This window comes from Musa acuminata, chromosome BXJ3-4, assembly GCF_036884655.1.
Source record: "Musa acuminata AAA Group cultivar baxijiao chromosome BXJ3-4, Cavendish_Baxijiao_AAA, whole genome shotgun sequence".
Taxonomy (NCBI): Eukaryota; Viridiplantae; Streptophyta; class Magnoliopsida; order Zingiberales; family Musaceae; genus Musa; species Musa acuminata.
The window spans coordinates 7,210,781-7,222,338 of NC_088352.1; the positions used below are offsets into that span (position 1 = coordinate 7,210,781).

The 11,558-nt window shown below is 33.6% G+C and overlaps 1 protein-coding gene and 2 non-coding genes across 4 annotated transcripts; 2 read left to right on the top strand and 1 right to left on the bottom strand.

Moving 5' to 3' along the window:
• Window positions 1–166: 166 nt before the first annotated feature.
• Window positions 167–7,834, bottom strand: LOC135637065 (uncharacterized). 2 transcript variants are annotated; one of them, XM_065149429.1, is made up of 11 exons: window positions 7,579–7,834; window positions 6,839–6,939; window positions 6,675–6,747; window positions 5,795–6,082; window positions 5,612–5,705; window positions 4,591–5,366; window positions 4,403–4,508; window positions 3,285–3,340; window positions 2,440–2,546; window positions 2,239–2,326; window positions 167–817 (listed from the first exon to the last, which is right to left on the bottom strand). In XM_065149429.1, the coding sequence occupies exons 1-11, from the start codon at window positions 7,771–7,773 to the stop codon at window positions 593–595; spliced, it is 2,109 nt and encodes a 702-aa protein (XP_065005501.1). In that variant the 5' UTR covers window positions 7,774–7,834; the 3' UTR covers window positions 167–592. The 2 variants fall into 2 exon arrangements, with proteins under 2 accessions (XP_065005501.1, XP_065005502.1); XM_065149430.1 differs by having other exon boundaries at window positions 5,918–6,082; window positions 7,579–7,833.
• A 741-nt stretch (window positions 7,835–8,575) lies between these two features.
• TRNAE-CUC (transfer RNA glutamic acid (anticodon CUC)) lies at window positions 8,576–8,648 on the top strand. The gene has a single exon. It is a non-coding gene; the product is annotated as a tRNA-Glu (tRNA).
• Window positions 8,649–10,872: 2,224 nt separating this feature from the next.
• On the top strand, window positions 10,873–10,945 carry TRNAE-CUC (transfer RNA glutamic acid (anticodon CUC)). Its single transcript has one exon. It is a non-coding gene; the product is annotated as a tRNA-Glu (tRNA).
• Window positions 10,946–11,558: the final 613 nt, after the last annotated feature.

Consider the following 11,558-nt stretch of genomic DNA (forward strand, 5'->3'; position numbering starts at 1 on the left):
CAACAAAAAAGGACAATGTATTTTTAAGAAAATAAAAAAGTCTAAATTAATTTCTTCATACATTAATTAACATTTACAACATGCTTTTCTTTTGATTAACATTTCGATTTAAAATAACGTGGACCAGATATGTTCAATATTTCTTTAGAATTCATATGCATCATCATCCAGGCAATACCCTCAGAAGAGTATTTCCACATACAAAATCAACAATCGATGATATATAGTCAGTCCCTCGGTTGGAGAATAAGAAATCCTGCATGCTAAAAGATGGTTTCCACATCAATCCTACTCTACATGGAAGATATGGATGAGATTGCATTCGTACGGAAAGTGAGAAGCAAGATGACCATGGTACATGTAGCTGGAATGAGAAGTTTCACTTATATGCTGCTCCGTGGCAGCGTAGTGTGAGGTTCCAAATGCTCAGCCATGCGTTTGTCGTCATAATATTGTTGGACCATGAAGTTACTGAAGGTCCTCGACACAACATACTTCTTCTCACAAGTCTCGTCTTTTCCTGTTGGAATCCAGATCTCGGTATATAGATGCAATGACTCATCATAGGATCACATGCAAGGCTGATAGCCGTCTACTTTGCAGCACTAGAGGATTCCAACTTGTTTGTAGGGACGGGAACAGAGGTGTTGGTTGCTGACTCATCCCGTCGCCATTGGAGGTGAGATTTCGTGTAATGTCTTTGGACAGGAACCTTCTTGAACAATTCAGGATACCGTGGCTGTGGTGGCTGTGGAAGCTTCATAGAGGGCGGAGTCTGTGTCAACGATCCTGGAGACATATCTGCCTTTGGCATTACCTGATAAAGACAGCATGCAACAAGAATCACATGATGATCCATTAGCTATGCCTTTGATCTTTTGTCATTGCCATAGCAGATGTAGGTAGATCAATGTTATCGCATGAATACAATCGTATTAATACAGCACAAAACTGTAGAAGATAATTTGAAGTGAAGCTTTACTGAGGGCAAAGCTTTAGCATCCACCTGATAGAATTAACCTAGAAACTGCCAGGTTATAGCGGTGCATATAAAAGTTCTCTCCTCTAAAACTTCAACATACTTAACAAATATGAATGAATTATTATTGATTGCTCAGTGCAAATTTTCCTGTTTTGTAATGGTCAGTCTGTACATGTGATGTCCGCTAAATTCTCACAAAAACTCAAGCTCAGAACGATCTATAATGAAGGTCAAATTCACAAAGCAGAGAAAGAAAAATATCAGTCAAGTTTTGGCCTTTAAACATTATTTTTCCATCTATCCTCAACATTAAAATTCAACACAAAACTTCTGTATTTCAGTGACCTCAATATTTGAGACATTGCATCTTGTAATATCTGCTACCAAAATTCCATCCAAAAAAATTACGGGCATGTGATTCTCTCGCAAAGTTTACTGGTAGAGCAATGTTTTCAAAAAACGCTAGGTGCCAAAAGACGCCAAGGTCTCAAAACGCCCGATGTGCTAGGCGCTTGCCTCAGCACCCGTCCGAGTGAAGCGAGACACTCCAAAACATTACAAATTTTAGAATATATATTACGATTGATAAATATGATCGTAAAAATAAAAATGACACAATATGATTTCTAACCGGTGCTAAACAGTTCTGAAGAGTGGAACAATATGGTGCTAAACAATTCTAAAGAAGAAACTGAGAAAGAGGAGTAATCGACGATTGTGGAGGAAGGAGAGGGCAGCGGACGAAGCTACGAATGAACGCAACGACGAACATAGGGTTTCACTTCGAGTTTGTCTCAATGGGGTAAGCCCCGACGCCGAGGGGGGGGGGGTCGGTTTGTGTTAAGGTACATTGGTTCGATTAAACCAACTTGCTCGTTCAATCGAACCAAGCTCAAATCCTGACCAAATTTCACTCGGGTGCTCAGTCGAGACACTCAGCGCCTAAGCACATGCGAGTGCCCAAGCGACGCTTCATCGAAACGCCTTGCCCAGAGGTATTGCAAGGCGCTTGGGCCTCATCACACCTCATCCAAGAGCCTAAGCAAGCACCTTTTAGAAACACTACTGTAGAAGCATAACTGAGGTAACAACATGACCTTATCTATGAACTCCATATATCAAGTTATGAAAGAGCCAAATGGAATATATTTTTTCTTATGATGTAACATTAAGTCTCACCATATACCTTATACTATTTTTAGGCACAAACAATCTCAAACAACTGTAAATTCATGTATAATGCAATTTCACCATACCGTCAGTGTCCGAGAAAAGAATGAGGTCCCACTCAATGATATTGCCTTATCAACTGACCATTTGTTGGCAAAGACGATATATGCTTCCCTGGAAGACAAATATTAGGTAGGATGATCAACTTATTTCAGCATATAAAAGATGATCGATAGCATGTGTATATCTCTAAGAACAAGAACAAAGAAAATGAATAACAAAGTTACCCTTTTGGTTGACCAGTTGTCGTGTCAATTAGCATAGTCACTTTAGCAATTGATCCACACTTCATAAAATGTGATAATAATGCTTCTCTTGATGCTGCAAAATGTACCTGAGTCACAGCACTAAAAGCATCAGACATCTATTGTCCTTATAGAGATATAGAGGCAAATAGTTCATCAAGCTTATTACTAACACCATGACCTTATTAACAAGAAAGAATAAACATTAATAGCAATGTCAACTTGTAAACACTTAGAAAAGCATGATTTTTAAGAAAACTGAAAGAAAGACAACCAAAAATAAAAGAAACCCCACATGTAAAAAGTTGTGTATATTTTGGTTTAACCTTTTCCTTTCATCCTATCATTTCTCTGAGAATCTTAAAACAACTTCTATCCAGGATCTAATATCCTAATTCTAGGAAGTATAGCATACATGACAATAATCAGACCAATGAATGTACTGAAAACTAGATCATGCGTGCAGATATTTTTTTAGGCATGCAGATTTGAACTTATCAGAAACTTAGAATATTGTACAAACTGAGATACTCTCCATAAATCCATTAAAAAATAAATGAGAAATCCTATGGAGGCAAGCACAATTAGGTATCAGGAACTCTAAAGATCTACTGCATCCACATGCATTCCAGGCTTGCAGCTACACTTGGAGTGCTAATTAAAGTCTAAGTCCAATTACATCTTTTGGTAAAAGTGCTGGGCAATCTGATATATTTTGTCCACCAAATTTCATGTTGACCACTATGTGTTTGCATATGCCAAAATGAAACTAACATATTAAGAAATAAAGCTAGAAATGTAAACTCTGCTTGTTTTGCTGCGAGTACATTTGTGACAAAAACGGTCCTTGATTCAGCATCTTCCTTCACGCTGTTCTGCAGTCCTGCGAGAAGGAGATTAATTTGCAACAAACAGTTCAGAATGTGACACTTCAAGCTCAAACACTGATCAGAATACCATCCTAAGCCTATAAGAAATTCAGATCAACATAACTAGAATGTTCTCAAACACTGATCAGGATACCATTGTACACCTACATGATGTTAGAAGCAACATAAGAAGGTAATCCATTCTCAATAACCACTTAACAGAATGAGGGCTATTAAAGATTACAATGACTGATCAGATTAACATGTTATGCCTATTAAAATAATATGAGAAACTGGAAAAAAAGATAATATAAGCAACAACAACCACCAAAAGAAAAAAGAATAATATACACACCACTGGAAAATAATCAAATGTCACTGGCACAACTGACATGGAAAATCTACAACACTGAACAAAAACAATCGATAGAATAAACAAGCAAAAATATGTTTTCCCAAAACCATCACAAAGATATAAATCCATCACTTGAAATATTTATCACATGTAATAGATATATTCTACAATATAACCATATGTTGAGCACTCGTTTTATGCATAATTGCACCCATAAGAAACAGTGTACAAATTGGTAGAAGATCAACAAAGTCATTGAACTAAATTCTGGCACTTGACTTTTTATGAGACATGCCAGGAATAAGCATGTCAAAACCAAGAAAAAGCTGCATAAGTTGACAGAATAGAAGGCTAAAAGTCAAACATGTATCAGCGATATACTCTGACCATCTGACAATGACATGCAATACCTGAAGTACATAACTAGCTATAGTGCTATGATAATGCATGACTTATTATGAAATTAAAATTAAATGTGACGAGCAAAATCATGCATTAGGAACTTTAACAGCTCGAGCAATAGAGAATAAATTGTCACTACAGCTTCTTGAATGATTAAAAACAGAAGCTGAATGAAGACAAAAAGCTGGCTGATGCCTTCAGCTTCACAATCTATAAAATATAGATGCAACAAACCATATAATTGAAATGATTCCAGAAAAATCTTCCATAGAGACATATTTCGAAAAGCAAAGTATAAAAAACAATGGCATTGTATGACCTGATGGTGGAACAGGTTTTGAGTTATTCAAATTTGCCTGCTTTGAACGGAGCATATGCATATCCTTCTCTACTTGATGTAGTTTTAATTTTAAATCAAGCATTTCCTGCACATGAAATTAAACAAGAATAAAAATGTCAATCGTTAGAAAATTCCATAAACTTGGCATGCCTTGTGTGATATCTTACATTTTGCACGGGCCTAGTTCCACTGTTTTCACTTGCATATTTAATGGACTTGGATTTATATGCTGAACTACCACTTGGAACTGCATCCTGCATTGCAGTTGTTGATGAAGTGTTCTCCTTCAACAGAGATTGAACTACTTTCTCAGCAGGTGCTTTATGCTCACTCAAAGATCTCATTGAAGAGAGTTCCGGTTCTGGAAACATTCCGGTAGTCCTTTTTGCATTAGTTGCTAACTCATTTGACCTAGGGAAACATTGATGTTTAACAGGCAAGGACCCTTTTGTCCTGTGAAATGTGTCTTTATCTTGCAGAAAATTTTCCTCGCTGCCAGAAAGAGATGCTGTAGTGTTGCCACATGTAGTACCATTATAATGTCTCTTCCTTTTTGATCTAACCAATTGATCAAATGAGCCCTGGGTAGCATGCTCCTTTATATCATATCCCCCTGGATGATTGTTGGATATTATTTTTCCATGACCTTTATCAAGTACAGAAACCTTTTCGGTCTCGTCACTGATTAGTCTTGCATATGGCTTAACCAACATTGGCCTTGGATCTTGAAGTTCTTCTACATTATTGTTTATTTTTTCTCTTTTGACGATATGATGTTTTTCCACTCCCAATATAGACTCATCGTCTTTGCATGGTTTGCCTAGCCTATCCCAAACGTTACCACGAGGCCGAGCAATTTGAGCCTCTTCAACAACCACATTATTTGCAGAAAACCTCCTTTGAACATCACTTCTAATGGATAGATATTTAGGTTTAATATCCTCTGCAAGAATAAAAGATGCTGCCGATTATAAGATGCATATAGAAGCACTGCAAGATGTTTTGTCTCTGTTAACCGCCTAGATATGCTTGAAATTTAATTTTGAAGCATTACTAAACAGTTAATAAGGAGTTTAGCAATTTCCTATTGGATTAAATAAAGAAGAACATTGTGATAATATATAAAGCAAACAAGCAAGAATTGCCTTTGATTTTCCAGAAGAAAGACAAGGAAGAAAGAATACTTGCCCCTAATAATTGGTTGTGAATTCTTCGCAACTTGTTCTGTCTCTGGCACATGCAAAGGTTGACAAGGCAATGCACTTGAATTGCTTTCAGCTATCTGTTCTACCATATGAATGGTGAAGTTAGATACTGCAGCCCCTTTAGAAATTAACATGATATCTAAGACAAAAGGCTTAGCCAATCAACCTTCTGCTGCTGACTTTCACCTTGTATGTGTTGCTCACCACCAGAAAAAGTTTTAGGAGAGAACATCAAGCTAGCTTTCATATTTAATTTCAATCCACTTTGATTTTTGTTGGTTAAACCCACCTTGTCATAATCTGCACATGCTTGTTCCTGTGGTACATCTGTATGCACATCAACAGAAGGGCTATAACTGGGACACCAATCTTTACACCTCTCTGAATCTTCAATTTCGTTTGTGGAACTGAAGTTTCTGTCGTAGCTTGATGGATCACAAATACTGCCCATAGACTGAAATATAGATCACATACATGAAATGAATAATTGGAATGTTCGAGGCTAATTGAATTTAAATGAAATAACAAGTCTAGGATAGTCTAAATAATCTCATTAATGGATCTAGGCAGCAGGTAATAACTCAGGAGATGAACCTAACACCAAATTATTTCATTAGTCTTCAAAAATACATGCCATCAAAGTTTCATATTATCTAAAACAAGTATTTCAACTTAGAGGAGAAAAATAAACATTTCACTTCATTGAAAGCAATATTGCACTATCCATATAAGCAAATTCATTGACACCACATACATAATGATAATGCATATGAATTTATAATTATCTTTGTTCAGACAAATATATACCTATAAATTGCAGCCAACAATATGTTCAATACTCGTGTGTATATTTACATATAAGGAACATATGTGATTGTAGATTTACATATATTGCAGTCCTAGCAAGCATATAGTTAGCATCCTGTGGCTTGATTACACCTATGCAGGTAGCACAGAAGCCTAAGTTAACTGCATAAAACAACAAAGGCCTGAACTTCAAAAGGCCTATTATTTTGTATTTTTCAACGAGCATGATTACTGATCACCTTGGTTTTTATGTCCAAAGAGTCGAGTTGCGGCTTTGAAACATTTATTTGATCAGATAGATAATCCCAAAGCCTGCAAAAAACCATAATCAACATCGATAAGCAACAACAAGCACATAACATAACAATATACTAGTAGACAAACAATATAAAATTTGAAATACCATGCTACAAACTTTTCACTCTCATTGCCAAGAAATGCCTCCAGGTCATCTCGTGCTTGATTCTGATGCTTCCCATTGCAAACAAGAACTATGATGTACTCCTGGATAGTCAAACAGGACAAAAACTAAATGTGATTGATTCCCACCATACTGTGACACTGAACTTCAACAATGAAATTTAACCAAAAAAATAACAAATTAAATGACACGATTGTAGCGTGGTTTAACTAAATTGAAGACACGAATATACAGTACTTCCATTTAAAGAATGCCATGTTGAACCGCACCTCATAGCCGTCTGCAGCAATCAATACACTATAACAAAATACAAGGAGAGGCTAAATATGTTTTCTCCCTCATCCTAAAGGAAAAACGTTGGGTCTGTTGAACACTTTCTGAATGCAGTAATAACAAGATAAGCATGATGTATGCACTATGTTCAAGAAATCTATTATCGCACTCCGTGACGCCAATCTAATCATCAAGAAAGCTACGATTTGCATCCTGGTGCTAACTGAAAGGTCACAGTCCAGAGACCTTTCTTCACACGGCCCGCATAATCCAAACCCAACATTAGAACACAAACTGGAAGAAGGACGAAACTCCCACGCCGCCATCAATGGATCAAACAAAAACCCTACCCTTGCAATTTGGGTTCGCAACTAAGGGCATCGCTGGATGCACCACATCAACGACATCAAAATAGACTGGATAAGATGGGAGGTTGTGAAATCTTGTACCGTGAGGACATCATCGGAGTAGCTACCGAGGAACTCAAGGAGCTTCCCGGACACGGCGTCCCGGAGCGCGGACGCCTCCGGAGACCTACGATCCATCTTGAACGATCTCGGTTCGGACGAGAATACGTTCGCCTCCGCCCTCGCGGTCGCGGCCGCAGTCCCGGCCGGGGTATCGCGAGGGTTTCGCTCCGCCATTTCACTGCCTCCACCTCATTCTCTTGTTGCTTTTAACCTTCGTTTCTTGGATTTGCGTGCGTAGAGAAGTGGATTAATTGCATCGGTAGTGGTGGTAATTGAGACGAGCAAGACTTCTTTTACCGCTTTGGTTTTACCACCAAATGCAACCATCCTAATGATTGTTATTGTAGTGGGACCCACAAGAAATCCCCCGCAGAACCATATTCCTGTCCTTGGGAGGTAGATCGGTGGGTTCGGTCGAGAGACTTGCATCGTGCTATTATTACCCCCGAAAAAACGGCTATTATCATATTTAATCTCCATAATTTTAAATATAATATATAAAGGCCGATTTTCCTAGCGAAAGATCCAAACAAGACCTCTAATTCGAAAATATCTAAAATATCTCTCATCAATTCTTTTCATAATTTTTTTTTATCAATTTTAATTTATTATAGTATTTTCATTTAACTCATTTTATAATATTTCTTATATTTTTATTGTGCTCATTTAAATATTTTTATTAATTTTTTAATTTACAATATTTATAATATTTTTATTAAAAATATTGACATCATATTTGTATTTTTATTGCTCTTAGGCTATTATGAAATCATATTTTTAGACTTGTAGCTTGGTTGATGTTAGGAGTCCATTCAGATCATTTACGATATTTTAATATATTTTAATAATATTTTTACTATGATGATCAAGAACTATAATAATTTTTTTTTTATTCATATGTTATTCTCATGTTATTTAGGTATCCAAAACACGTAAATAAAAATCATATTTAATTTATATAACCAACATACAACGATCCGTTGTAGTCTAGTTGGTTAGGATACTCGGCTCTCACCCGAGAGACCCGGGTTCGAGTCCCGGCAACGGAATTCTCTTTTATGGGTTTATATTTCTTTGACTTTTTATTTGTTTATTTTTGGTTTGTTATTTCTTTTCGTGCAACATCCAACTTTTTTTGTTTCAGTTTTTTCTTAAACTTTTCATTTATCTGTTTTTTGTTTTCTGCTTTTTTTTTTTGTAATGAACATTTTTTAATTGTCCCCGATTATTTTTAAAAGTATTTTTTATTTTTTTTTTCTACTTTATCTGTGATATGTTAGGGAAACAAAATTTGATGATATCTAAGTTAGCCCCATATGATTTGGATCTGTACATGAAGTGCATGTCTCCAAACTGGCATATACATGCCACTTGTGTGACCATATGTCCGCAATCATTACTTTGAGAATACTTATCCTTTATAATGATTTGTTTTTATTGTTTTAGTTTTTTTACTTTGATAATAACTCATTTTATAATATTTCTTACATTTTTTTATTATCCCTGGTTATTTTTAAAAGTATTTTTTTTTTTGTTCTACTTTATCTGATCGTAATATGTTAGGGAAACAAAATTTGATGATGTCTAAGTTAGCCCCATGTGATTTGGATCCATATGTAAATAAAGTGCATGTCTTCAAACTGTCATATACATGCCACTTGTGCGACCAAATGTCCAGCAACCATTACTTTGAGAATACTTCTCCTTTGTAATGACTTGTTTTTATTTTTTTACTTTGAGAATAACTTTTTTATAATATTTCTTATTTTTTTATTGTTGTTGATTATTTTTAAAAGTATTTTTTATTTTTTTCTACTTTATTTGATCGTAGTATGTTAGGGAAATAAAATTTGATAATATCTAAATTAGCCCAATATGATTTGGATCCATATGTAAATGAAGTGCATATATCAAAACTGTCATATACATGCCACTTGTACGCCACATGTCCAGCAATCATTACTTTAAGAATACTTCTCCTTACAATGACTTGTTTTATTATTTTAGTTTTTTTACTTTGAGAATAAATTATTTTTATAATATTTTTTATTATCCCCGATTATTTTTAAAAATATTTTTTTATTTTTTTCTACTTTATTTGATCATAGTATATTAGGGAAACAAAATTTGATGATATCTAAGTTAGCCCCGGATGATTTGGATCCATATATACATGAAGTGCATATCTCCAAATTGTCATATACATACCACTACTTATGCGACCACATGTCCAACAATCATTACTTTGAGAACACTTCTCCTTGCAATTACTTATTTTTATTATTATAGTTTTTTTACTTTGAGAATAACTCATTTTTATAATTTTTATTATATTTTTATTATGCTTATTTTAAAATATTTTTTTATTAATATTTTTATTTATAAAAATATTATATAATATTTTTATTAAAATATTGACATCATATTTGTATTTTCTTAATTATCATTGCTTAAGGCTATTATGAAAACATATTTTTAGACTTGTAACTTGGTTGATGTTAGGAGTTCATTCAGATCATTTATGATATTTTAATATATTTTTATAATATTTTTACTATGATGATCAAGAACTATAATAAATTATCTTTTTATTCATATTTGAGTGATATTATTCTTAAACTATTACATATGCTTATTTGAATCCTAACATAATATGTAAAATAGTTTCTAGTAAGTTTTAATTCAATCTAACTCATTTATAATAATTTTAAATAGGTTTTACACTAATATTTTTATTATGATGGTCAAAATACTATAATGAGCAAGAAACTTTTTGATGGATAATCTGAATATTTTTTTGAGCTAGAAGAGCTATGTTCAGAAAAATAAAAAATATTATTTGATGATAATAATAATAATAATAATAATAATAATAATAATAATAATAATAATAATAATAATAATAAGCTATTAGTATACTACTCCTACTCTTTTATCCTATAAAATTAAAATTAAATTAAGTACTTATTAATACCCAGAGCTAGCTTGAATTAAAAATATATAGAAATAAAAATGTAGCACAAATATTTGACATATTAAAAGTCAAGAAGAAAATATATGAATATCATCAAATCGGATTTTGACATCTGTTCTGCATAATCGCTATCTACTAATTAACATCAATTTATTCTAATCAAATATTAGAGACTACCATAGAAGGATTCCGATATACTACTATACAAATATATTACCATAATACTAATATACTGCCATTCGACGTACTATTTACATCTTAAAAGAACTAAATATGTTATTTATATAAACTTTCAACGATCCGTTGTAGTCTAGTTGGTTAGGATACTCGGCTCTCACCCGAGAGACCCGGGTTCGAGTCCCGGCAACGGAATTCTCTTTTATAGTTTTATTCGTGTTTTTGTGGTTTGTTATTTCTTTTCGTGCAACATCCAACCTTTTTTGTTTCAGTTTTTTCTTTAACTTTTCATTTATCCGTGTTTTGTTTTCCGCTATATGTTTTTTTTAATGATTTTTTTTTATTTTGTCCCCGATTATATTTTTAAAAATATATTTTATTATTATTTTCTACTTTATCTATTTGTGGTATGTTAGGAAAATTTTTTTTTGATGATGTCTAAGTTAGCCTCACGTGATTTGGATCGGTATGAACGAAGTGCATATCTTCGAATTATCATATATATGACCACTTGTATGACCACATGTCCAGTAATATTGTTAGAATTTTAAGGATCACACATACATAATTAAATGTGTTAAGTCATTATTTTGATTAGTCAAAATTAAATGATCTAATTAAAATAAAATTATTTGGCTAAGGGACATAATTATTATGAAAATTAATTGTGTGGATACCATCAATTATATTTCTAACCTAATAACGAGATAAATTTGGAATATAAAACTCGAGGCATAATTATATATTCATCAATTATGAATATAATCATAATTATAGATTCATCAGTTATGATTATAAATAAGGTTAT

Coding starts and splice junctions, on each gene's coding strand:
- LOC135637065 (XM_065149429.1), bottom strand. CDS start 7,773: ATGGCGGAGCGAAACCCTCGCGATACCCCGGCCGGGACTGCGGCCGCG. Junction 6,748..6,838: donor AGTGAAAAGTTTGTAGCATG/GTATTTCAAATT, acceptor GGTTTTTTGCAG/GCTTTGGGATTATCTATCTG. Junction 2,327..2,439: donor ACAACTGGTCAACCAAAAGG/GTAACTTTGTTA, acceptor TTTGTCTTCCAG/GGAAGCATATATCGTCTTTG.